Below are 27,832 nucleotides of genomic sequence, written 5' to 3' on the forward strand. Positions count from 1 at the left end.
AGGATCATAGATTCCAGGCGGCAAACAAATGTGAACTGACACAAGTGACGGTTTCCTAACACTATGTGGCACCACATAGGCTATTCTGCGCAGAAATATCTAATATTTATGTCCACTGAACTGTTTCACGAATAAAATTGTTGAGGGTAAAAGATACGCTTCTGTATCATTCCTCCACCAAATGCCATCATCTTGTGGACGCAGCAGTCCCAATTGATTATAAATCAATCGAGCGTTCTCCCAGCTTTCGTTACCTAAATTTATTACAGTGTTCCTCATTTTCATTCTCCCTCATATGCTTCTCTAGTTCCCCCTTACATGCCTCTCTACTATGCACTTTAACTTGCCATTGTCTGTGAATTGTTTAGCAGATATGAAACAGAGTAGGAATAAACTGGCCCTTTTTTAAAGTGACTGGCAGTGATCAGTGGGGTCCCACAGCGATAAGTACTTGGGTCCCGATTATTCACAATATGCATCAATGAATAGGATGAGGGAACCAAAATCTACATTTCAAAGTTTGCTGTCACCACGAATATTTGTAGGAATGTGAGTGCTGTGGAGGATGTCAAGAAGCTTCGAAGTGAGTTCGAAAAGTTGAACCGGTGGGAAAAAGTTTGCAGATGCAGTATAGTGCGGAGAAATGTGAAGTTATCCACTTTGGACGGAGAACAGAATGGTAGAGTGTTATTTAAATGGTGATAGATTGGTATGTGTTGAAGTAAAATGGACCTGGATGTCGGAGTATACCAGTTACTCAAAACAAGCGTGCAGCTAAAGCAAGAAGTTAATAAGGGAAATGTAATGTTGACCTATATTACAACAAAACTTGAGTGTAGAACATATTAATGCAGCTTTACGGGGCTTTGGTGAGACCAGTGCTGGAGTACTGCGTGCAGTTTTAGACTCTCTACCTCAGAAAGGACATACTTGACACAGCCGGGGCACAGCAAAGGTTCATCGGACTGATTTTTGGGATGGCAGGATTTCCGTCGGAGGGGACTTTGGGTCAACTGGGCCTGGATTCACTGAACTTTGGAAGAATGAAAGGTGAATTAATTGAACCAGATAACATTTTGTGAGGGCTGGACAGACTGGATGCAGCGATGTTGTTTCCTCTGGCTGGCGTACGGGGGAGGGTTCCAGACAAGGGGTCAGAGTCTCAGGATAGGGAGTGGACCATTTGGGACCGAGCTGGGTAAATTTAGAATCATATAATTCACAGTGCAGAAGTTGGCCATTCGGATCATCGAGTCCTCACCGGCCCTTGGAAAGAGCACCCTACCCAGGCCCACACCTCCACCCTATCCCCGTAACCCAGTCACCCCACCTAACATTTTTCGACACTAAGGACAATTTAACATGGCCAATCTACCTAACCTGCACATGTTTGGGATGTGGGAGGAAACCGGTGCACCCGGAGGAAACCAACGCACACACGGGGAGAACGTGCAAACTCTGCACAGACAGTGACCCACGCCGGGAATCGAAACTGGATCATGGAGCTATGAAGCAACAGTACTAACCACTGTGCTACCGTGCTGCCTTTGACTCAGAGAGTGGTAATCCTATGCAGTGTGATTCTCCATCGGCGGGATCCTTCACCAGAGCAACCCCATTGGCCCGCTGAAGGCGGGGTTCTGCCGCACCGGAAAATGGCGCTGTTGGGACAGAGAATCCCACCCATGGAACGTCCTACTAAAGAAGGCCGTGGTTGTCAGTGGATTTTCCCATTGAAGCCGCTCTATGCTGCTGGGAAACCCACGGGAAGAACTGTGCTGCCGGCCGGATCAGAGGATGCCAACCATAATCCTCAACACTTTCCTGCCTTATCCCCTATCCTTCGATTCCGTTACTGATTAAAAATAACGTATCTCTGCCTTGAACAAAGTTAATGAATAACCCATCCAGTACAGCTCTCTGCGTAAACAATTCCACAGACTCACTGGCCTCTGCTGGGAGAAATTCCACCTCATCTCTGTTTCAGCTGGGTAACCCTTACTCTGAGATTTGGCCCTCTGGTCCTAGATTCTCTAGGTACTCATACATTAACACTGCCACCACCTTATAATTATTTACCAATTGAGGAACCATGTACCAGCCTTTCATTTCAGTCGATTTTTGGGAAGGATTCTTCCTCCAGCAGAACACTATTAGAGAGCATTAATGTAATATTGTTGGCAAGAATGTAATTAAAAAGAATCATCTTTCCCAAAAGAATGATGAGAATATGAAGTTTACAACCAATGCAAAAGGTTAAAAATGTAAACGCAGGACATTGGAGCAGGAAGAGGCGGCTTGGTCCTTGGAGCCAATTTCGCCATTTAATGTGATCATGGCTTTCTCCCAAATTTAACATAATTATCCCTCGCTCTGCCCCTTTCCCTTGACATATTGAGAGTCTAGAAAACTCTATTTCATTCGGAAATATAGTAAGAAGCGTTACAAGACCAGGTTAGCGTCCAACAGATTTATTTTGAATCACTAGCTTTCAGAGCGCAGCTCCTTCATCAGGTGAATGAAGAATTGGGTTCCAGAAACATATATAGACAAACTGAAAGATGCAAGGCGATACTTTGAAAGCGAGTCTTTGCAGGTAATTCAGTCTTTCCAGGTCCAGACGAAGCAACTGGAGAGAGGGATTATCGCTGGTTAAAGAGGTGTGAATTGTCTCAAGCCAGGTGTGTTGGTAGGATTTCGCAAGCCCAGGCCAGATGGTGGGGGGGTGAATGTAATGCAACATGAATCCAAGTCCGCACACATGAGTACGGCCTCAATTAGGACCTTGGATATCCCGGCTTGGCTAGGATTACGGTGTTAAACACGGGGATGTAGTCAATGAAGCGGAGTGTGGAGAATCCGTGGCGGGCCACTGAGTGAGTGGTCACACATCCCGCTCAAGGCAGTTTGTTTGGTCCTTTTCCCTGGTTGCCGGATGGATGTTTTGGAGGACAAAAGGTCGAGAGGTGGTGGAGGAAGGTTATCCTCCACTGATGAGGTCGGTGAATGGATTTGTGGACCAGAAATGGGTTCAAAAGAAAGGAGCTGCAAGAACAAGAATATATTTGTGCACTCACGGAATGAGGGTGGACAGCAAGGGACCAGCCCAATGGTAGACAGAACGAAACGTTCAGTCAGCAGAGGAAGGAGGATCAGGAGGACATGGCAAAGGTGGTAGACCCGCTGAAGGTGGTGATCTACCGTGTGGAGCTGAGGCTGGAGACCTAGAGCTAGATATTCCAGAGCTCCGGGTATACCAGCACCTGGGTGTGGAGCTGGCTAAGAGGAGAGCTAGGTTCAACTGTGTCAAGGTTGTCGTCTTCAAGAAGAGAGTGTCAAGGCTGGCCCAAGAAGGGTTATCAGCAGGGGATGGGAGCTGGGCAAAGGTGAAATGGTTCCAAGGTTTTGAATAAACCTTTTAAACCTTGGGGGTGGGGGGGTGCTGTTCCCCTGAACCAGGCCGCCTGTCCGCTTCACCTCGCCGACTGCTGTCCCCCTGAACTGGGCCGCCTGTTCGCTTCACCTCGCCGGCTCCTTCCGGAGTCACCCACTGCTCATGTGCAAACCAGGGACAGCCTGTAAAGCGGGAGAGAAATGCTGCGCATCCTAGAACTAAGAGTAAGTTGTAAAAAATGTTCCTTCTTCTGTCTTGTATTTTTCACCCAGACCGATATTAAATGTCTGCTCATTGCACTAACCTGTCTTTCTGAAGCCTGTCCTGCCGCCGAAAAATTCCTCCGCTGATAAATTCCTCCGTCGAAAGGGCTGCGCCGAATGGGCCACGCCGAATGGGCCACGCCGAATGGGCCAGCCGAATTGGCCACGCCGAAACGTCCCATCCCCGCCCTGACCAGGCTGGTCACATGGAATGTGAGAGGGCCGAATGGGCCAGTCAAACGGTCATGCATGTTTGCACACCTGAGGAGCTTAAAGGTGAATGTGGTATTTTTACAGGAAACACATTTGAAGATTTGGGCCCAGGCGAGGCTAAGGAAAAGGTGGGTAGCGCAAGTTTGTTACTCAGGATTGGATAGGATGTTGCGGGGGGGGGGGGGGGGGTGTGGAGGGGGCGTTGCTGATAAATAAGCCGGTAGCGTTTGAGTTGGGGAATATCTTAAGACTCGGAAGAAAGGTTTGGAATGGTGAATGGGAAATTGGAGAGGATGCCAGTTGTCCTGGTGAATGTTTATGCACCAAATTAGGATGATGTTGAATTCATGAGGCGGTTGCTGGGCAAAACCCGGACCTGGACTTCCACCGATTCATTATGCGGGAGGTGGGGGGGGGATACTTTATATGGTTATCCAGTCGAGATTGGACCGGTAGAGTCCGGGGTCGTGGAGGGTGTCGACGGTGGCGAAAGAGCTGAAGCGGTTCATTAAGTGCATTGTGGTGTCGGGAGATGGGTTGGGGGAGGTTCGACCCATGGAGGTTTGGGAGGCCGATGGTGAAGCAATTTTCAGACTTCTCCCATGTGCACAGGATGTTCTCATGGGTCAATTACTTCATGGTGGATAAGAAGCTGCTGGCGGGAGTGGCAGACTTCAGGCAGACCATGCGCCACATTGGATTGACTTGAAAGTGGACCAGGAAGGGGGGGACATAACACCCACAGTAGGTATTAGACGTGGGGAATCTAGTAGATGAGGTGGTATGCGAGTGGGTGAGGGCCGCAATTCAGGGTATGTGGAGCTGATGACACAGTTGAGGTTTTGACCGCCGTATTATGGAGGAGCTTAAGACAGTGGGCAGGGGGAGTTTATATCGATCCCGGCGCAAAGGGATAGGAGGGAATGGGTAGAGATGGATAGGCTGGTGTATGAGATCCCGCGGTCGATAGAAAGTACTCGGAGGACCCTGAGGCTGGGTTGTTGAAGGAATGTCAGATACTCCAGATGGAGTTCAGGCTGGTATCTACGGGGACGGCAGTGAGGAGTACCAACCGTTATGGAGGACCGGGAGGTGGGGCAGTGTATGTATATCGCGAGAAGACGAGTAGAATGCTGGCTCGCCAACTCAGGTAGCATGGGCGACAAGGGACGTCGGAGGCGTGAAGGATGGGAGGGGAAGAGTGGTCTTGGTCCCAGTGGGGGCGAATGGAGGTTTTGATGAATTGATAAGAGGTTATATGAATCGGAGCCTCTGGCTGGGGAGAGGGAATGCGGCGATTTGTGGACGGGCTGGAGTACCCCAAGGTGTGGAAGGACCTGGTAGAGGGGCTGAGGAATCCATTGGACTGGTGCAGCTGTTGGAGATTGTGGTGGAGGTGCAGGTACGGAAAGCCCCGTGTCCAGATGGGTTCCTGGTATTATTTTATATATAGTTTCGAGGTGTCTGTGGCCCCTGCTGGAAAGTGCATACAATGAGGCTAAGGGGAAGGGGGAGCTTCCCCTCACATAATCGCAGGAGTCAGCTTCAATTTTGAAGGTTAGGGATCCGGAACTTTGTGAGTCCTCCCGCGCGGTATAACTGCGAAATGTGGATGCCAAGCTGTTGGCAAAGATCTTGGGCTCGTGGATTGAAGCCAGTGTGCCACGCGGGATAGGGGAAGACCAGGCGGTGTTTGTTAAGGCGAGGCATCTGTTGGCGAAAATTAAGCGTTTACTGAATGTGATAATAATGCTCTCAAGGGGAGAAAATATGGAAGTGGCGGAAAAGGCCTTTGTTCGGGTAGGTTGGGAATATCTGTGGAAGTACTGGGATGGTTCGGGTTCGGGCTGGCGTGTGTAGGTTAGGTACAATTGCTGTATAGGGCACCGATAGTGAGTGTAAGGATGAATGTGTAAGTTTGGTATATTTGGCATTACATTATGGGACAAGGCAGGGGTGCCCATATTCCGCTCCTCGTTGCTCTTTGCCTTGGCGAATGGGGCCATTGGCAATGGCAGTTAGAGCGTACAGGAATTGGAAAGGGATACTGCGGGGTGAGGCTGTGTGTGTGTGTGTCTGTGGGGGGGGGGGAGCACAGGGTTTCGCTACATGCAGACAAAAGAGGATCCCTTGGGAGGTATGGGGGCGGATGTCATGAACATTTTAGAGGAAATTGGTTGATTTTCTGGGTATAAATCAAACATGGGGAAGAGTGAGGTTTTCCGATCCAGTTCCGGGCATTAGAGGAGGTTGGGCGAGCTGCCGTTTAAAGTGGTGGGGAAGAACTTCAGGTACTTGGGCATCCAGGTGGCGCGGGGATGGGAACAGCTCCATGAATTGAATCTGGCACGTTTGGTAGAGCCGGTGGAGGTGGGGGGGATTTGAAGCCATGGGACCTGCCCCCCGGTGTCGCTGACAGAGTGGGTGAAGACTGTGGAAATGATGGAACCCCCGAGGTTCAAATTTGATTTCCAGAACCCTCCGATGTTTATTCCAAAGGCCTTTTTCAGGATATTAATGCTTTGATCTCGGGAGTTCGTGCGGTCAGGGAAATGCCCTGGGGCAAAGAATGTGCTGTTGGGACGGAGATGCGGGAGGGAGGGGTAGTGTGGCTTTGCCAAACATAATGAACTATTAGTGGAAAGCGAATATAGCCATGGTCACAAAGTGGTAGTGAGGTTGGGTTCTGAATGGGAGTGGACAGATGCAACCTCTTGTAGGGGCACACGCTTAGTGGTACTATTGACGGCGCCTCTGCCATTCTCGGTGGTTAGATACGCCAAGAGCTCGGTGGTGGTGGTGGCAGCCATGAGGGCGTTGGGACCGTGGCGGCAGCACCCAAGGCTTGAGGGTGCTCGGTCTGAGCACCGAGTTTTGGAAATCATAGCGAGGGGTGGGGTGGTGGTGGATGCAGGGTTCCGGGGGTTGCGGAGTGCGGGGATCGAATGGTTTGACACCTATATGTGGGGGGCAGCTTTTCGAGCAGAGAGGAATCGGAAGAGGAGTATGAGCTGACCACAGGAGATGAGTTCCGGTAATTGCATGTACGGGATTATGTTAGGAAGCATGTGCCGTCCTTATCCCGGCCTGCCACCTCGGTGGCTGCAGGAGAAGATGGTGTCAAAAACAGGAGATTTTTAAGGAATCAATGGATTGGGAGTGAGCCCCGATTGGAGAAGATAAACATAAGTGGGAGGAAGAGCTGGGGAGCGAACTGGAGGCTGGGTTATGGGAGGTGGCTTTGACAAGAGTGAATTGACCCTCTTCATGTAGGCTTAGCCTTATTCAATTCAAAATAGTTCATAGGGCGCATATGATAGTGGACAGAATGCGCAGGTTCTTCGCGGGTGTGGAGAATAGGTGTGGGCAGAGCACGGGAAGGCCCATGAACAACGTCAACATGTTTTGGGCTTATCCGCAGCTGAAAGGTTTCTCGCAAGTTCTTACATCTTCCCTGATGTCATGTCCGAGGTTCTGAAGGTGAAGGTTTCCCCGAGTCCAGAAGTGGTGATTTTCGAAGTGTCTGAAGACTTGAGAGTCTTGGGGGGTGCGAGAGGCCAACATTTTGGCTTTTGCCTCCCTGGTTGTCCGGAGATGGATTTTGTTGGAATGGAGTGTCTCTGGATGGCCGAAGCCGGGTGTGGATCGGTAACCTCACGGAATTTATTAGGCTTGAAAATATCAAGTTCGCCTTCAGAGGGGTCGGGGGGGGGGGGGGGGGGTTGCCCGGAGATGGAAACCGTTTATTGAGTTCGTCAAGGATAATTGAGACGTCAGCAGTGGGGGTGGGGAGGGAAGGGAATAGAGGGTGTAAAATTGACGAAGGCAGTATGGGCGGAGGGGAAGGGCAGGAACAGTGGGGTGGTGGGGTGTAAATTATTTGTTATGAGTTTTCTGTTTGTTCTCTTTCTGGTTTAATTTGCAAATATTAAATGAAAATATATAAATGCCTCAATAAAAATATTTAAACACAATTAATAGGAGTCTGACATCGAGTCCACTTCGTCGAGACGCTCCAAAGATAAATGTAGGGCTAGGGAGATTGTTACTGCTCTGAACCAGTTGCGGCAGTATGCGAATTGCAGTAGATGAAAAAAAAAATGAAATTTGCTTATTGTCACGAGTAGGCTTGAAATGAAGTTACTGTGAAAAGCCCCTAGTCGCCACATTCCGGCGCCTGTCCGGGGAGGCTGGTACGGGAATCGAACCGTGCTGCTGGTCTGCTTGGTCTGCTTTAAAAGCTAGCGATTTAGCCGAGTGAGCTAAACCAGCCCCTGGGCGTATGGAGTAGACGTGTCGCATGGACAACCTGTGGAAGTACTGCATAATGAAAGATGTCAAGGCCTCCAGAGGTCGAGACATGTCGCCTGGTTCTTTGTTTTTATAGTGTCCATTAATGATCTGGAAATTTAGAAGGAATTTGAGAAACAGACTCTTCGCCAACAGGGTGGGTGGCATTAGGAACTCGCCTCCTGAAAGGGTGGCACGGGCGGGAATCCACGCAACATTTAAAGATTTAGATGAGCGTTTGAAATGTCATAGCATACAAATCTACCAACCAAGTGCTGGAAAATGGGATTAGATTAAATAATTGTTTGATGACCGGCACGGGTCCGATGGGCCGAAGGGACTCATTCCGCGCTGTAAAAAACAGATAACTCGACTATTAGGATAAAGTCACAACGATAATATTAGGGCAACTTTGCCGTCAGTCAAGTTGGAGCAAGGTTCGAACTGCAGGGCAGAGTGTGCACCAATACCGGTAGAATGTAATTTTCATGGAGTAATCAATACATGCACTTTAAAACTTCCGAGTGTGGTCAACTAATCCTCGAAACTATTTAAACAGGATCCAGGAGAGACTTTAGGTTGAGGTATTGGTGCTGCGCCTGGAGCGCATTCCCTCTGAGATTACCGTGCATTCCGTTGAGTGACGTCAAAGCTTGGTGCTGAGGTGCATCATTGCTCAATGACAGCCCCCATGTTCGTTGAAGCAGAAATTCTGACATTGTTTGTTCAGTAGCTGAAAGTGACAATTGTGCAACATTAGGTCACCCGATTTGCCCAGCCGGGACTTGATTGCTCTATAAATAGGGTGCTCATTGATGCGTCTAAGATGCACTTCAGTTGGAACATAAAAGTTCGGACAGAGTTCTCCTGCTTCTGATGAAATGGTACGACCAGCAATCCTGCAGATAAAGGACATTTACTACCCTCTCCTTGCGGCGTTTGGTGTTCCCGGTAAGTCCGTGTGCCGAATAACTGCTAGACTACCTGCCTGCGTTGCTGCCGATTGAATATTGTTCCAATTTTCTGATCTCATTGAGCTGGAATGAAATTATGCATGCCAGCAGTACTGGAATAGTGCGTGAAACAGGGCAGAGGCCATCAAGGTCGAAAAGCCTCACACAGCGGGAGTCTTAAATTCCTCTTGCGAGCGCGGAATATTCTCCCCTTTGTCCAATGGGCTGCTCACTTAATATTATCTGTTATGTTTCCGAAGCTGAATCTAAAACCTGTGCGCAATGTGAACAATTACTTGGGCTACAGCCACCTCCACCTCCAATCTTTGAAAGGTAATTTGTAAACCATTGGTATGGAGGACCACAAATGCTGCGACGTACCTCCGATATTCCTCCAGGTGCCTCATCCCGAAAAAAGCCCACACCTTATTATGGGATGCACTCGCGTCTTTACAATGTCAGAACGGAGCATGTTGTGCAATGAGGGAAGAATTTGTAGCTTTCGCCCAGGTTGGCTTATGTCTTCTGTTGACGACAAAGACCAGCATTGCCCTCAATATACGTTGTCCATCTGCTGTGTCTTTCATTAATGAGAGGGTGCAGAATTGGGATAAGCGCTAGCAAATCCTGACGGGCCAGCGGGACGTCATGTGTTGAACGGGACATGGAAAAGAGGAAGTATAGTTTTTTAAAAAACTGTTTCATAGAACAGTACAGCACAGAACAGGCCCTTCGGCCCTCGATGTTGTGCCGAGCCATGATCACCCTACTCAAACCCACGTATCCACCCTATACTCGTAACCCAACAACCTCCCCCCTTAACCTTACTTTTTTTTAAGGACACTACGGTCAATTTTTAGCATGGCCAATCCACCTAACACGCACATCTTTGGACTGTGGGAGGAAACCGGAGCACCCGGAGGAAACCCACGCACACACGGGGAGGACGTGCAGACTCCGCACAGACAGTGACCCAGCCAGGAATCGAACCTGGGACCCTGGAGCTGTGAAGCATTTATGCTAACCACCATGCTACCGTGCTGCCCATAATGAAACCCGTGTTTCATTGGGTTTTGTTATATATAGTATAAACACACACAGAATGAAAGTTTTTTTTTACAAGGATGTGGGGGGAGGGCCCCAGATGCTATTTACATTTCGGTCGGATTTTGTTATTTATTTACAGGAGACTCGACTTTGGACCGTTCCTCCTTTTCGTTCCTGTGTCCTCCTTTTGTCTTGCAGTATTCGTTGTGGCCGTTGTCTTCTCATGTGTTTCATACGCCGCTTATTCCCCTCTCTTTTCTCCATCCTGGTTCTCCTCCATTGTTCCCCCACCCCTCCTTCCCTACAGCCCCCTTCTCTCTCACTGTGTCTGGATACGCTTACTTGTATCCCCGGGTTTTCCGCCTCTCCCTCTCTCCTATTGCGTCTTAGCTACCTTATCTAAGCTCCTGGCTACTTGGTTGCTGCCCACAAACAGGTCCTGGAACAATCGGGTGAATGGCTCCCATGTTTTCCGGAAGCCCTCTTCCGACCCACAGATGGCAAATTTGATTATCTCCATTTGGACAAATTCCGATTGGACGGACAGTCAGTCTGCAGCCATACGTTGCGCGGCTGACCACCAGCCGAGCATGATTCTATGGCAAGTGATCAGGGAGGCAAAGGCTAAGACCTCGCTCCACCCTCACCCCCACCACTTTGGACATTGCCTCGAAGAAAGCTGTCCAGTACCCAGCATGTCTGGGGCAAGACCAGAACACGTGGGCCTGGTTGGCCGAGCCTCCTTGGCACCGTTCACATCTATCTTCCACCTTCGGGAAGAACTTACTCATTCAGGTTTTGATCAAGTGGGCTCTATGCACCACGTTTAGCTGTGTTAGGTTGAGTTTTGCGTATGTGGAGGTGGAGTTGACCCTGTGACGTGCTTCTCTCCAGTGTCGCCACCCTATTTCGCGCCGCAAGTCTTCCTTCAACTTCCACCTCATCGCGTCGAGTTTGGCGTTTGTACTCTTTATCAGTGATTTGTACATGTCACTACAGTTCCCTCTGCCGAGAATATCTGTATCCAGGATTTCCCCAATTAGTGACTGTCGCGGTGGTCGTGGGCATGTTCTCGTTTCCTTTCATAGGAAGTTTTTCAGCTGCAGGTACCTGAATTCTTTGTCACCTGCCACATTTTGGCAGGAATAACAGCAAACGGGATTATTATTTAAACGATAAAATATTAAAGCATGCCGCTGTTCAGAGAGACTTGGGTGTGCTAGTGCATGAGTCACAGAAGGTTGGTTTACAAGTGCAACAGGTGATTAAGAAGGCAAATGGAATTTTGTCCTTCATTGCTAGAGGGATGGAGTTTAAGACTAGGGAGGTTATGTTGCAATTGTATAAGGTGTTAGTGCGGCCACACCTGGAGTATTGTGTTCAGTTTTGGTCTCCTTACTTGAGAAAGGACGTACTGGCGCTGGAGGGTGTGCAGAGGTGATTCACTAGGTTAATCCCAGAGCTGAAGGGGTTGGATTATGAGGAGAGGTTGAGTAGACTGGGACTGTACTCGTTGGAATTTAGAAGGATGAGGGGGGATCTTATAGAAACATTTAAAATTATGAAGGGAATAGATAGGATAGATGCGGGCAGGTTGTTTCCACTGGCGGGTGACAGCAGAACTAGGGGGCATAGCCTCAAAATAAGGGGAAGTAGATTTAGAACTGAGTTTAGGAGGAACTTCTTCACCCAAAGGGTTGTGAATCTATGGAATTCCTTGCCCAGTGAAGCAGTTGAGGCTCCTTCATTACATGTTTTTAAGGTAAAGATAGATAGTTTTTTGAAGAATAAAGGGATTAAGGGTTATGGTGTTTGGGCCGGAAAGTGGAGCTGAGTCCACAAAAGATCAGCCATGATCTAATTGAATGGCGGAGCAGGCTCGAGGGGCCAGATGGCCTACTCCTGCTCCTAGTTCTTATGTTCTTATGCCAGTCGAGTTCTTTCCATCAGTTCAGTGTTGTAATCAGTGTATAAGTCTCTAACTGTCAATGTCCCCCCCCGTCCCGTCTCCACATTTTAAAGGTGACGTCAGTGAGTGCCGGCGGGAAGCTATGATTGTTGCAGATGAGGGCCTTATCGCACATTTCAGTTAGGCCGAATTATTGTCATAGCTGGTTCTATGACTGGCGCACAGTTACCACTACTGGGTTGCTCGAGTACTTCTGGAGCGGGAATGCGAGTGCCGCCGTGGCGAGGGTCTGGAGGGAAGTCCTTTGCAGGAGGCCTCCTCTACATGCACCTACTCGGCTTCTGGTTCCTCTACCCATCTCCTTACTCTTTTTGCTATTGCTACCCAGTGGTAGTTTTGTAGGTTTGGGAGCGCTAGCCCCCTTCTCAAGTTTGTTTTCTGTGGGACCTTCTTTTGACTCCCAGCATTTTTCCTCGCCCATACGAACGCCAAAATTAGTTTAACCAGTCAGTTGAAAAAGCCGTGGGAATAGAAATCGGGATGGATCTAAGTACGTACCTGGGCAGTACGTCCATTTTGATCACCTGCACCCTCCCCGCGAGGGAGAGTGCGAGTGTAGTCCATCTTTGCAGGTCCTTTTTTAATCCTCTCACAGGCTGGTCAGGTTGCATTTGTGGGCCTCTATCCAGCTATGAGCCGTTTGAATCCAAAGGTAGCGGAAATGTTGCCGGACATGTTTAAATGGCAGTCCCACCAGCGCTGCTCCTCTCCCTTGCAGATTCACAGGGAATATCTCGCTTTTGCTCATGTTGAGTTTGTAGCCTGATAAGGCACCGACCTCTTTCACAAGTGCGCTGATTCCTTTCACGCTGCATTGTGGGTCGAGATTTAGACGAGAAGGTGGGCCGCATAGTGCGGGACTCTATGCTCTCTGCCTTTTGTTCGGATACCCCTCCAGTTCTTTGCTGTTCTGAAATAGATCTCTAGTGGTTCAATCGCTAGGGCGAACTGCAGCGGGGATAACGGGCGTCCCTGCCTCGTGCCCCAATGCAGCTAAAAGTACTGGGAGCTGGGGGTATTTGCCTGGATGCTCGCCATGGGAGCATTGTACAGGAACTTCAACCAGGCGGTGAATGCTGCTCCGAACCAGAACCTCTCCAGTACCTATGAGGTATTTCCTTTCGACTCTGTCTAAGGCCTTTTCTGCATCCAGGGAGAGCATCACCTCAGGTGTTCTCTCGCCGGATGGGGCTATGATTACATTGATCAATCGCCTGATGTTCGATGCTCGTAGTCTACCTTTGACAAACCGCGGTTGATGCGCTGCAACCAGCTTTGGTACGCAGTTCTCCAGTCTCTTGGCTAGATATTTGGTCAATATTTTGATGTCGACGTTTATTAGTAAGATAGGTCCGTAGGAACCGCATTCTCTTGAGCCCTTGTCTTTTTTAAGGTATTAGCGATATTGAGGTTGGTGCCAGCGCAGGAAGTAGTGTGCCCCCGCCAGCAAGCCTATGAAAATCTCCCACAGGTACGCGAACAGTGCTGGCGTGAATTTCTTGCAGACGTCTGCCAGGAAGCCGTCCTCCCTTTTGCCTTCCCCGCCTGCACATACCGAATACTCTCCATGGTCTCCCCCAGTTCTAGCACTGCTTCCAGGCCTGGTTTCCCATCATCCCCCATGATTGGCATGTCCAGTCCATATCGGAACTGTTTGATCCATGGGTTCCTTGCTGTGAGCTCCAAGGTGTACTGCCCCCGGTCAAAGGACTCGAAGGTTTTATTGACCTTGTCTGGGCCTGTTTCTAATGTGCCTCTGTTGTCTTTGATTTGTGGTATTTCCTTTCTGGCTGCCTGCTTTTTCAGCTGGTGCAACCGCAGGTGCCAGGCTTTGTCCTCGTGTTTGTATAAGGTCCCCCATGCCTGGTGGAGTTTGTGCATTGCTTTCCTCGTGGAGATCAGGTCAAAGTCCATTTGTACCTTTCTTCTCTCTCCAAGGAGCTCTACTGTGGGAGCCTCGGAGTCTTTACAGTCCACCTCCAATATGGAGTCAAGTAGCTGTTGCCTAGACACCCTCTCTTCCCTGTCTATTTGCGCTTTAAAGGCGATAATTTCTCACCTAATCATAACTTTCAGCGCCTCCCAGAATGTGGAGAGTGAGAAATTCTAGTTGTTCTTCGTGCATTCAGTTGTGGCCTCAATATTTTCTCGCTAAAGGCCCTGTTGACCAGTAGGGCAGTAACTAACCTCCACGTGGGGCGTTCGACATTGCCTGTCTCCAATCTCACATCCGTGTAATGTGTGATCGGAGATTAAGATCGCTGAGTATTCCACCTTGACCAGTCCTCGAAGCACCAATTTCCCCATGACATAGAAGTCGATATTCGAATGTACTCTTTTTTTCCTGCGTGGTTGAATCGCCATGGGTCCATGGCGTCCATGAGAGAATCTGCTCCATAACGGGAGGCCTTTCCCGTTTTGGAGTTCAACATGCCCGTCCGCGGGTCCTGTAGACAGTTAAAGTTCCGTCGCCCATGATCAGTTGGTGCGTTTCAATGTCGGGAATTTCCACCATGGTCTTTTTTATGAATTCCGTGTTGTCTCAGTTGGGAGAGTAAACGTTTACGAAGAATACCGGTGCCCATCTCGTCCCCCGTTGACCATGGCTTCCCAACTCCTTGAGTCAGTGGCCGTCTTGGTCGCTGTAAACATCATCCTCTTGTTAAATAATATGGCTATCCCTCTGGCCCTCGTTCCGTAGCAGGAATAGTAGGTCTCTCCCACCCAGCCTTTCCTTACCAGCAGTCACCCTTCTCTCTCAGGTGTGTCTCTATGTCGGCTTTCATGTTTCTCATGTGGGTGAAGACTCTATCTTTTCACTGGGCCGCTGAGTCCCCTGACATTCCAGGTGATTCTCTTGGTGGGGTTGGGGGGGGGGGGGGGCTTTTGCCGCCCGCTCCTGTGGGATTAACTGTACTTACCTGGTAGACGCGCCCCTGCACTCCATGGTGTCCCTTTGTTTGAGGGCTATCCAAGATGGCTGCTGCCGCTGCTCTGCACTTGTGGTCGGATCCATACGTTCTGGGATTTCCCTTTGTCCAGGGGAAACGTAACATGGCCGCCAACTATGCGTCTGGCACATGGATATGTTAATGCACTCCTGGTCTCCCGTCGCCCAGAAACCATTCAAGGTGACTGCCAACTGTGCAGTTTTGTTTCCGTGCCCCGGTCGCGGCCCATTGGAGCCATGATGCCGTTCTCATCCTGCCCTTCTCTGTTTCTTTCTCCCCCTGCTCCCTCCCGTCTCCTTCCCCCCTTTCCCATGGCACTCCCCCCTCTACCACTTCCCCTCTGATCGTCTCCCCATTCGGCCCCCGTCCCTATTGCTTGCCCCCCCCTCCACACTGCGTGATACTGCCTCCCCCTGTTGAGGATGCTCTATCTGCTGTATGCTCCCGGTGCCAGCTATCCTGCGCGTACGGTGACCACCTCCCGGGAGTTACAGTCCGGGTTTCCCGTCGCCGCTCTCCAGAGTTCCTGCCCGCTTTATCCACATTATTAGCCTGATTAGCCTCCTCCTGATTGCCCCTCCGACTTGCCTCTGTCGCCACCCTCGTTGTCTCAAATGTGACCATATTTTCCCGCGTAGACTGATCTCTTAGGTCGTGACTTGCTGTTAGTTGTTCAGGATGTGTTTGTGGGGGGAGAGACGTTTTACTATCCTCCCCCCCCCCCCAATGTCGGACCATTGCCGTTTCTTCCCGGGGGCTCCTCATTGTTTCTCTTGCTGTCGCTGCTCTAGCCCGCACCCCGTGACAAATGTGTCCGCCTCCGTGGGGGCTGCAAAGAAATGTCCCTTTCCCTGGTATGTGACCCAGAGCTTGACTGCGTACATCATACCAAAACGTGTGCCGTTCTTGGACAGCCTTTGCCGTGTTATATTCAGCCCGGTGCTTGGACAGGTAAGCCCCAATGTCTTGGTAAATTCTAATTTTGTCATCTTCCGAGCTGATCTTCTTGCAGCTGCAGGCCTAGCCCTGCAAGATTCTCTGTCAGTCATGGTCCCGATGCAATATCGCTATTACTGTCCTTGGCTTGTCCCCGGCTTTGGACTTCGGCCACAGCAACCAGTCTTCTGCTACTTCTGGTGGACTGGGGAAGGTATTCCTTCCCACCAGGTTGCCCCAAATCTGGGCCTCATAGTTTGTGGCGTCCATACCATCATCTCCAGTCGGCACACAATCCTCAGGTTTTGCCTTCTCGACCTTTCTTGGTCCTCAACGTTTCCATTCGATCTGCCCTGTGTCGCGACCAACCTCGCCACCTTTTTGTCCAGGTCAAAGATGCGGTCTCTTTGGTCAGTTGCTGCTCTTATCAGGTCTTTGCTCGTCATCTCTTGCGACTCCAGTCTCTTTTCCGCTTTGCCCAGGGCGAGCCATATCTGTGCTAGGGCTCTGGCCACAGTGTCCTTCGCCACTGCCTGGATGCCCATTTTTGTTTCCTGCCTGTGTTCCCACAGTGCTTCCGAGAGGAGCGCCATCCATATACCCCCCAGTGAGGGAGGGCTTTGTGTGTGGCTGGTCTGTCCTCTCGCTCCATCCAACCCTGTGCTCTGCCGCCTTGTTTACTGATCGGCTCGTCCGATTATATCTCCTCCAGGCTCCTTCCACCCCTGGTCTCTGCTTGGCTCATCGTCTGGCTTTTTCCTGGTATTTCACCCCTCCCCTCTTTTCCCCATGTTTTGCTAAGTTTGGATGAACGTGTTGTCGAGTTTACTGACGAATTATCGCTAACAAGTGGCAATTTTGCAGGTCTGCGGTAGGAGAGCAACCTGATGTGTGACTGCTCAGCACATCGTCGTCACAAGAAGTGAGAAACAAGTATCGTTAATCAGCAACGTCTGGAAGCATTCGGCTTTATTTACACGGACACATAAGAATAATCTTACAGCCCGCGTGAGCTGTCAGCCGTCAACTGCATCCCTGTCTATCTTCTTCCCTTCGCCTGCCCGGGGCCCCTGGGCTTCTCCATGGGCTGGAGGGGCAGCTGGTGTAAGATCCAGAAGCCCCACCATCCTCCAGCGCTGACACTTGTCGACATTGCTTGCACCATGCAGTTAAAACGATGAACGTGGAATTCATGCTCTCAGCCACGGAGGTCATGACATGCAGCATGAACCGGATATCCCCCACCATGGAGTCCTGCACCAAGTTCTCCATTGCAGATGCCACCCTCGTTTTGTTGCACTTGTTGCATTGGAGTAATGGAATCATCTCCTTACACAGAATGTTATTGGACACCTGCAGTTGGACTAGGAGTCCGAGTCAGGATGCTGCCATCCCTTTGTGAAGCTCATGATTCTGCCTTCGCAGTTCCATCAGCTCTGGGATAACCGGGCCCAGAGCACTTCATTTGCCAGAGGTTCACAGTGTCCTGGGCTCTGGCATCCCCCTGACCCCAGTTTCAGATAACTGGGACGCCCCTTACTCTACTTTCAGTGGATCTACGGATGTGAGGTGCTCACCAGTGAGTCACCCGGAATAGAAGCCTGGCTGGTGCTTAAACTCCCGAGGTCTGAGTATCTGCACTGCAGGACATTGTGCCTGTCAGGTGTGATGCCTCTTCAATGTTGGTCTCTGAGATGTCTGCCTTTGAGCTGCTCGTAGTGTCGAGCAGCCCCAATTATGCAATGGACTTGTCTGCCGACTTACCTGCAATGAAAGGGAGATGACATTCGTTTGTTACCGGAAACACTGATACGCGAAAGGTCACTCACGTGAGCTCTCACCATGGATGGATGTGTTGAGGTTCTCATTTGGCCCCGACCTCACTTTTGCATAGGAGCAGTCCTGTTTCTCGCCAGACAGCTCATTCATCATGGCAGGGTGATACGGGGATGGCATGATCACACAATGTGTTAGCACTGCGCCTGGGTCCCGGGTTAGATTCTAGCCTTGGGTGACTGTGTGGAGTTTGCACGTTCTCCCTGTGGGGTTCCTTTGGCTGCTATGGTTGCCTTCCACAGGCGAAAGATGTGGAGGTTAGCTGGGGCCATGCTGTTACGAGGATTTAGGAGGGCCCGTGCATACTGTTTGGGCCGAGGGGCCTCCTTCTGCACTGTAGGGCTTCTATGGAACTGGGCTTAGGGTCATGGGTGTTGCCATCCCTATTCAATAGCCGGCTGTCTCCACCCACGCCTGTTGTACTGGACTTTGTCCTGGAATGAAACAGATGGGAAGAATATAGGACGGAGTCATGCCAGATGGAGATATAATTTGGCATGTTTGGCAGGTGTGTAGAAGTGGGCATTTGAGGGGCACTTGAACTACTGACGGGGGGAAGTGTAGAGGCGGGAGACAAACCATGAAGAGTTAAGTGACCCTGCCAGGTGAGTGCACGTGATATCACTGCGGAGGGGCTGTGTTAAGAGGTGCTTGTGGGGAACCCAGGGCGACAGAATTCTCCAAGCTGCAGGAAGAAGGTTAATCATCTTTCGAGGCTGCAATCCTGCCATCTTTTGGAGTGAGTTGCCGCTCACAGTCGCGAACACAGCCAACAAGGCGGATTGGACACTTTGCTGGATAGACGCCTGCCCCGTCATAGGTGGACGCTTTCCTGCATTTGCTCATTGATAAGTTTGCTGCGGGCTACCTCTGTAACGCGTGGTGCTGTTTTCATGACAGCCATCACCCCAAATGGAAATGGAAGAAGTGCTTCGAAGCTCCCCACAGATGGCCGATTTCAAGTTGCTTGAGTCAAGTGGAAAACATATCGAAGTGGCTTAATATACAGTATAGTTTTCTCGGAAGCAACACTTTGGAAACATTCCACCAATGCTGCTGATAGTACAGTAATTCTGAAATAAAGCAGAACGTGTTGGAGATACGCAACAGGATAGACAGCGCAGAGATCAGGGCATAAGGGACACCAACCATCGCTTAAAAAAAGTTCCAAACTGGTGACACTTCAAAAGAGGTCGACTGGTGTAAGAAACACACCAGACAGTGAGAAAAAACGAATTAACTGCTTTAGGTCTGATGAAAGGTCATAGACCAAGAAGAATACGCCTGTTTTCGCAGAGACAGCCTATATTAATGATTATTTCCAAAATTTCTGCTTGGTCCTCAGTATCAAGAAATAATCAATGTGTCGATGGGTGTGCGTCACCCCTGTCGAATTTTCCCTTCAATCCTTACTTAAAACGGATAATAAACACATCCGTGCCTTTGCTGTCTTTTCTCTGTCCGACTTCACTTGATTTCTCATGCTGTTTCTCCATATTGTGAGGGAGAAAATGTGATTCGCTGTTGAATGTTTTGATCACTTTCTTCCCTCACTCCCGTTAATGGGGCCTGGTAAAATGTCACCAGTCCATGCTGTTTTAATTAGTAACATACATGAACGTTTCCATATGGGTCACATTAACGTGGTTTTCCCTTTCTTTCACGCAGCGAACATTATGACCATCGCGATTCTCTCCAGAGGAAACTGTGGCCTCTCCAAATGTATCTCTGTCTATATGGTGGCTATGGCCGTAGCAGATCTACTGGTCATGATCTTTGCCGTAATTGTGTATTTGATATTTAACTATCACTTTCCATACTCTTTTCTGTCCTACACTGCCGCCTGTAAATTCATTCTGTACATAAATTTTGTCAACTTGGATATGTCGGTGTGGTTCACAGTCTCATTTACATTTGACCGATTTGTTTCTATCTGCTGCCAGGACGTTAAAGATAAATATTGCACTAAGAGAATTGCAACTACGATTGTATTCACAGCCTCCATCTTGGCCTGTTTAAAAGGTGTTCCTATGTTCTTTTCATACGAAGCTGAACGAGTAATTGACAATGTGCATTGGGGCTGCCGGACAACAGAAGCTGTTTATACATTACCCGCGTGGACAGTGTACAGTTGGATGCAGTCTACCTCAGTTGTATTGCTTCCATTTTCTCTGATGGCACTGTTTAATTCCTTGACCGTCAGACGAATTTTATTAGCAAATAGAACACGCAGAGGGCTCCGGGGTAACGGCAGTGAGAGTCAGAGTGACGCAGAGTTGAAGAACCGAAGGAAATCCATCGTTTTACTCTTCACCGTGTCATGCAGTTTTATACTTTTGTGGTTAACATCTGTCGGAAGTTTTGCTGCTACCAGAATATCAAACAGCGTTTATTATCAAGGAGGTTATTCCAGCCCCGGATATATCGCCACTGAGGTGGGATATCTGCTCTTGTATTTGAGTTCTTGCACAAATACTTGCATTTACGCAGTGACTCAGAGGAAATTCAGAGACGAACTGAATATTATGCTGAGATCTCCTTGGGTACTATTTGTCGAATTGTTTGAAGATAAGAAACAATTTAAGTCCAATCAAAGATTCATCTCCTCGCGGAAGCAACATTTTAAGTTTATTTATGTGTAAGAATGGACAAAATGTTTAGAATCTGACAACAGGAGATGTTCGAAATGAATTATATTGAATAAAGATATTGAAGGCAAATGCAATTGCTGCGTTCTTCACGGTACAGCACTATGTGCAGAGATCTTGTAGTGCAATTAGAAACGGTACATGGCAGCTCATTAACAGGGAGAGTGCCGTCAATGCACATTCCTACCTCCTGGCCATTAAGGGGATACTGTAATATCCAAATCGAACGTTATGACATTGAGGAATTATTCCCAGAATTGTGCGTGAAAGGGGTTCTGTCTCCGACGTTCTCTCATTCAAAGGAGGGATAAAAATCAGCAACAAAAGGAGACTTGGCATTTGCTTAACACATAGGCGTCAGAGGATCACATTGGCCAGCGTTGTCTATGGAGAAACTTAATTGAGGAAAATACTTTAGGTGTATTTTGTCTCGGCAAGAGTTGGCTGACGAGCAAACTAAGCATATATGGTGGGCAAAAGTTGCATGGATGAGGAGAATTAGAACGTGTATGGGATACCTGCCTTTATTAGCCGGGTATAAGGTTCAAGAGCAGGGGGGTTATGATGGAATGGTACAAAACCCTCCTTCGGCCACAAGTAGAGTACTGTTCTTGTTCCCACACTACATAAAGTAAGTGATGGCACTAGAGAGGGTGCATGGGATATTCACCGGAATATTGCCTGAACTGGAGCGTTTCAGCTATGGAGAGAGGCTGAGATGGTTTTGGTTAGAGCAGAGAAAGCTGACAATGGCTGGGGGAATGGATTTGAAGAACAACCATTTCATCCAGTGGGTGGTGAGAATCTGCAACTCACTGCCTGAGAGGGTGGTAGAGACGGCAACTCTCACATGAAGCATTAGGACGAGCACTTGAAACGCCATTGCATTCAAGGTTAGGGTCCAAGTGCTGGAAAATAGGATTGGAACATCGGTGCTTCATGGCCGGCACAGACTCGATAGGCCCAAGGACCTCTTTATATGACTCTAATCTCGGCGCATAAACTGCAAAAATCACAACTGCTAAAACATTTAATGCGAATCAGAATGTGCAATGTTGAGAATTACTGGTAATCAAACAGTGCCCCCTAGTTCGGGACTCACCTACAAGAGGAAACATCATTTTCACATCCACCTTGTTAATACCGTTCACTTCAATAGTCATCCCACATTCTTCTGAATTTCCGTGCAACCAAGCCCAATCCGTCCACATGTTCCTCATAAGAGAATCAGCTATTCCAGGTAGTAATATAGTAATCCGCATCTGAACCACCTCGAATATTAACAAGATCGTTTGGCAAATCCTAGCTTTCTGGATACACAATTATAACAAAAGGAAAACGAGAGGAAGTATTCGGCAGACAAGCCTTATTAATATAGAAGTATCTCAGACAATGCAATTACATACATTCGAAATGAAAAGAAGATCGATCTTTGCAAATGTAGGAAGAATGCTAGAAAAGGTTCAGAAAAAATGAAATGGTACCCCTGGTGGATACATTATATAGAATGACGAGATATCACGAACGAGTTAGTTCTCGGAACAATGAAGACAACGGGATAGATTTCCGGTCGCATCTGCCCCGAGACTCAATTGACCGTTAACTGGTCTGTCCCATTTTCCGCCCCGTCCACTGTAATTCCCGCGGCAGGGAAGACGGGAAAACTCGCCCCTATTGCCAGACCTATTGGGGATGTGAGAGGAGAGGCAGCCAGTCGTCAGCTCACAGTGGCAAGTACCACGTCAGCCATCTGGTCGTCACGAAATAACCAGCTGCACCAATGGGGAGTTTAATCTCAATCATTTTAAAGCTATTTCTGTCGCCAGATCTTTCCTCAAATCCTTGGTTCAGCACAGGGCTATATACCTGGCTTTTAAAGCATACCAAGGCAGGCCAGCAGCACGGTTGGATTCTCGTACCAGCCTCCCCGAACAGCTGCCGGAATGAAATGAAATGAAATGAAAATCGCTTATTGTCACGAGTAGGCCTCAATGAATTTACTGTGAAAAGCCCCTAGTCGCCACATTCCGGCGCCTGTCCGGGGAGGCTGGTACGGGAATCGAACCGTGCTGCTGGCCTGCTTGGTCTGCTTTAAAAGCCAGCGATTTAGCTGAATGAGCTAAACCAGCCCAGGAATGTGGCGACTAGGCGTTTTTCACAGTAACTTCATTTGAAGCCTACTTGTGACAATACGCGTTTTCAATTCAATTCATTTCAGTTTGGCTTTGACGAGATATTAGACTGGAGGAGCTACATCAATGCAATCACTATTCATCTGAGTACTCTGCAGTGTGCAGCTCGGTCCCTGACACCTCAAAATATGTATGTTAACTGCACTACAGAAGTCTTCAAGTCCGTGTTAGGATATTGTTGTAAAACATTTAGTCTGCCCTGAGTCTCCCTTATTATTCCCGTCCTGCTGCTTGCTTTGATCGAAAGTCTTCTGGTTAGCTGCTCCGATGCTTCTGTGTCATTTGGGATTCCTGATAAACTACAGATTTTAGGCACAGCTGGAACTCCCCTGTCTAGTTAGGCTGGGCGAAGACGTGGGTTCCATGGCTGTACCTGTGAATTCGATTGAAATAATTGGCAAGCAGCCAATCGGTGGATGTGGAATTTTCAACCTTCTCCTATCGTGGTCTATGGTTGGTGTGGCCAGTTAGATGCTTTCGTGAGAGAGGGCGGGTCTTCTGGAGAGATCCAACTTTTGTTCGGTTCTGTTAATGATGCCAGCGAGTAAGAAGCATGAAGACTCTCTCACTCCTCTCTCTCTCTCGGCCGGCCGATTCGAAGAGGCTGTTTGGCTGAATCTGTGAACATTCTATTGTTTAAAGGGAGCACAGACAGCCACCAGAACTGCGAAAGAGATCTTGAATGTGAAGGTGTAAGCCCTTTCCCCAAAGTTCAGTAATCTTCGAACTGTTGATGTCAGAGGCTGGGAAGAGGTCAAAACTGAAATTTAAACTGAGAATAACCTACAGCCAGAATAACATACAGGTAGAATTCCAGGTAGAGTTCAGATAAAGGAAATAAAACCTGAGTTTACTCAGGCAGGCTGAAAGAATCGCACAGGGAGGTGGAATCTCCATTTTCTGGTAGAAGATCAGAGGCCAACTGACCTGAGCCCCATGTGTACTGCACCCTCTGGTGGCCGGCGTCGGCAGGAGCACTGATCTCAACACACTAGACCTTTCTCCATCTGGTGGCCGAAGAGCGGAATCGCACCGACCTGGAATTTTTAGGTGAAGCGCCATCTGGTGGTACGAAGGACGGGATCGAGCCAACCTGAACCTCTTGAGTAACTATATTTCCTAGAGGTTGCAAGCAGAGCAGTGAAGACTAATCACAAACCTACACTTTAACCCCCGTTTCTCCTATCCCCTCCAACCCTTCGCTGTTGTCTTCTTGTGTGTGTCTGGGTAGAGGGCGGGACAGGGTTTTGAGATGTGGGAGACGGATAGACCATCGTTCTGTTACCATTTTGTACATATTCACCGTTTCCTCTTTTTATTAATACATAATCTGTTAAAGTTCTAATTTTAAATCTGGGATTTTGGGTCACTTTAACTAATTTGACCAGTCAATGGTTAAAGACCTTCGGAAAACTCCGGGGTCTGTGGGTTTGGACTTGACTGTGCACTCGCTCAGGGTGCCGTAACATATGATAGACTACTCTTCACTTACTTGGATTTGTTCAGCTGCAAGAACACTCAATAAACTCGAGATCACCCAAGGCAAATGCACCTGTCATCTTTAACATCCATGCTCTGCACTACAAATACATTGCGAATGTGGTGTGTACCATATTGAAAGAAAGTTCGTCAAGTCTTCTTCGACATAATACGCAGAATTTAGGAAAGGACAATAGGACCATAAATCAATACTATCTACCCCAGTTACTTTGCTGTAAAACCTCAAACAGTAGAAATCCAAAGGTAGATTGGGCCAGGCACACATACAATTACAGCACGAGGAACAAGTACTGAACATAACCTAAACAATTCGTGGAATATCTAGAGGAATAGAAAACGGGGTCTGGGGAAGGTGTAACCTGGGCTCCATAAACCCCGATATGACCACACTTGGAGCTAATATGGGGCAGCACGATGACACAGCGCCACGGACTGAGATTCAATTCCGACCAAGTGTGACAGTGTGTCATGTTCTCATGTTGTCGCCGTGTCTGCGTGGGTTTCGTCCTGGTGCTTTGGGTTCCTCCCACCATCCAGAAATGTGCCGGTTAGGTGGATTGACTGTGCTAAAATTGTCCCTTAGAGTCCAATCATGTGCACGTTGGGTGGGGTTACCGGGATGGGGCGGGGGAGTGGGCCTGGGTAGGATGCTCTTTCATAGGGTGGGCAGCATGGTAGCACAGTGGGTATCACTGTTGCTTCACAGATCAAGGCTCCCAGGTTCGATTCCCGGCTTGGGTCACTGTCTGTGTTGAGTCTGCATGTTCTCCTCTTGTGTGCGTGGGATTTCTCCGGGTGCTCCGGATTCTTCCTACAGGTCCCGAAAAATGCGCTGTTACGTCATTTAAACATTCTGAATTATCCCTGGCACCAGAATGTGGTACGAGGGGATTTTCACAGTAACTGCATTGCAGTGTTAATGTAAGCCTACTTGCGACAGTAAAGGTTTTAAATAAATGCAGAATCGACGTCTGCACTATAGAGATTTTATTCTATGAATTGCTTGGGATACCATAATTTAGGAAGAATATATTGGGATTAGAGGCAGCCCAGTTAACATAGAACCATAGATTCATAGAACTTACAGTGCAGAAGGAGGCTATTCGGCCCATCGAAACTGCACCGGCCCACGAAAGGCACACTACCCAAGCACACACCTCCACCCTGTCCACATAACCCCACCCAATCTTTCTGGACACTACGGGTAATATAGCATGGCTAATACACTTAACTTGCACATCTTTGAAGTGTGGGAGGATAATGGAGCAACCGGAAGAAACACACGCACACTGGGAGAACGTGCAGACTTCCCACAGACAGTGACCCAGTAGGGAATTGACCCTGGCGCTGTGAAGCCAGAGTGCTAACCACTCTGCTACCGTGCTATCAGTAATGAGGGACCATAATTTTAAACTGAGAAGCAGAAGGTTCTGAGACGATTTGAGGAATGTTTTTGACATTCATTTCATGGGCACTTTTAATACCAGATATTTTATTCAACTCCAATTTCACCATCTCTCATGACGAGATTCGAACCCCCGGTCAAGAGCATGATGCTGGGATTCTGAACTGCTAGTCAGTGACAATCCCCTGTGCAACCATGGACATATTTCACGCTACTGGATCAAAATCATTTCTCAAGCAAGATAGGCCAAACTTTACCGCAAGGACTCCCAATTCGCCTGCAAAGAAGGCCTACCATGTCAAGGGGAACCAAGAGGCCAAAAAATAATTTGACCTTGCTAGTGATATGCACATCCTGAGATTGATGAAGCACAATGAGGATATTGATATAGTACTTTCACTCAGCATCATCATTTGCAATGCCAGGTTAATTTACTGCTCCAGCCTTACGCCTGCCTGACAGTCTAACTCATTTCATTCCATGTTATTTCAGTACGATTCAGGAGGGTTCTCGGAATACCATGGGCACCATGTTGCGTCCAACGTCAGCAGACAAGCAGCTGGAGGATGTTATGACCAACCTGGCTGGCGTAAGTGTCTTACTGGACAAGATATGTTAAACAGCAAGTAATTGATAATGTTCGAGGAGATTGTGGGGCCAATTTTACATTTGGGTACAGTGTGGACCTGGTCTAATTGGACATTCATTGTGTTCCAATACTTCAACCGAGCAGGGAATCAAGTGGAACACACTGGAGGTATCACAGGACACAATGTCGTGATTTTTATTCTTATGATCTGTGAGAATGTGTAAGTTCTGCTCTAACCCGTCCACCTTCAAATGTTTCCAATCTCTAAGCCCAAAAATAAGATGGCGTAAAATGGATCTATCAGGTTTATCATCCATTATATGTAGCGGTAGACTTTTCCTTCCATTATAATCTAGTGAACGGTTCAAATGCTTTCTTTGCATCACTGTTCGGGGCGAGTTTACAGCTGAAACTACCTTTAATTCCAGCATTTCATGAATTCCCAGATTTTGCAAATCAAGTCCAGCACTCCTGATAATTTCTACATCGGCCTGGTTGAATCGAGACGTTCACATGTATCATGTACTTTGGTACGCACAACTATTTTAACGTCACTCTTTTATCCTGCAGCTCCTGAGCCCCAGTGAATCTGTAAAGATCTCGCTAGATCCGGCCCCAGAGATAGCATCAAAGGGAGCAGAGAGCTCGCTGGATGGCATGCTGGGGACCTTGGAGTCTGACTTACAGTCACTTGGAGTCACCACCCATGCTATGGGAGTCAGCAGTTCCTGCAAGAAATGCATCGTTGGGACAGTAAGTCCTCCTACTGTGAACAGTGGTTTCGGAATGTGGTGCCTTATGTTGTAGCAACCATTTTAACGAAAACGACATTTAACTGATATGACTGTCCCTGTTCTGGGGAAAATTCTTATTTGTAAATAATATGCTGACAACATAGCCTAAAGAATAGCAGAACACGATATTAGCGCATTGAAAAATATCACCTCCTAATCTCTGAAAATTCTTCCAAGATGCTTCACAAGGAAAACCAAATAAAAATTGTCCACCGGTCAGAACAGTGGCAAATGGAATTTATCTCTTAATAGTGTGAGGTGATACACATTGGAAGGACTCACAAGGCAAGAGAATAGACAATGAATACTACTGCGCTAGGGAGTGCAGAAGATCAGGAGGATCTTGATGTGCTTGTACAAAGATCCTTGAAGACAACATGACAGGTATATCAGATGGTTGCGAAGGCATATGCGTTTCTTGCCTTAATTGCCAAGGCACATAATATAAGAGCATTGAGGTTATGATGGGGCTGAAAAAACCCGTTTAGGCCACAGCTACAGTAGTATATTGTGTGCAGTTCTGGTCTCCTTACTATAGGAACAATGTGATTGCACTCGAAAGGGTGCAGTGCAAAGGAGTTTATCAGGATGTTTCCTTATTTTGAGTGTTTCAGCTATGAAGAGAAGTTAAATACACTTGAGTTGATTTCCTGCGAGCAGAGAAGGCTGAGGGGGGAACCTCATTGAGGTCTACAGCACTATGAGGGATATAGACAGGATAGATATAAATAACCCTTTCATCTTTGTTAATGGACCAATAACCAGAGGGCATAGATTTAAGGTGAGGGTAAGAGATTTAGAGGGGGTTTGAGGAAAATGCTTTTCACCCAGAGGGTGATGAGAATCTATAAC

The 27,832-nt window shown here is 48.2% G+C and overlaps 2 protein-coding genes across 2 annotated transcripts; both read left to right on the plus strand.

Moving 5' to 3' along the window:
• The first annotated feature begins 8,989 nt into the window (after window positions 1–8,989).
• LOC119966858 (leupaxin-like) lies at window positions 8,990–27,001 on the plus strand. Its single transcript, XM_038798822.1, has 3 exons — window positions 8,990–9,111; window positions 26,090–26,186; window positions 26,757–27,001. The coding sequence occupies exons 2-3, from the start codon at window positions 26,118–26,120 to the stop codon at window positions 26,991–26,993; spliced, it is 306 nt and encodes a 101-aa protein (XP_038654750.1). The 5' UTR covers window positions 8,990–9,111; window positions 26,090–26,117; the 3' UTR covers window positions 26,994–27,001.
• LOC119967985 (probable G-protein coupled receptor 139) lies at window positions 19,598–20,494 on the plus strand. The gene has a single exon (XM_038801085.1). The coding sequence runs from the start codon at window positions 19,598–19,600 to the stop codon at window positions 20,492–20,494; it is 897 nt and encodes a 298-aa protein (XP_038657013.1).
• Window positions 27,002–27,832: the final 831 nt, after the last annotated feature.

This window comes from Scyliorhinus canicula, chromosome 6 (assembly GCF_902713615.1).
Source record: "Scyliorhinus canicula chromosome 6, sScyCan1.1, whole genome shotgun sequence".
Lineage (NCBI taxonomy): Eukaryota > Metazoa > Chordata > Chondrichthyes > Carcharhiniformes > Scyliorhinidae > Scyliorhinus > Scyliorhinus canicula.

Bases quoted from the DNA above. Each gene is read 5' to 3' on its own strand.
- LOC119966858 (XM_038798822.1), top strand. From the start codon at position 26,118: ATGGGCACCATGTTGCGTCCAACGTCAGCAGACAAGCAGCTGGAGGAT. The intron at 26,187-26,756 runs GTAAGTGTCTTA...TTTATCCTGCAG, and splicing joins TTATGACCAACCTGGCTGGC to CTCCTGAGCCCCAGTGAATC.
- LOC119967985 (XM_038801085.1), top strand. From the start codon at position 19,598: ATGGCCGTAGCAGATCTACTGGTCATGATCTTTGCCGTAATTGTGTAT.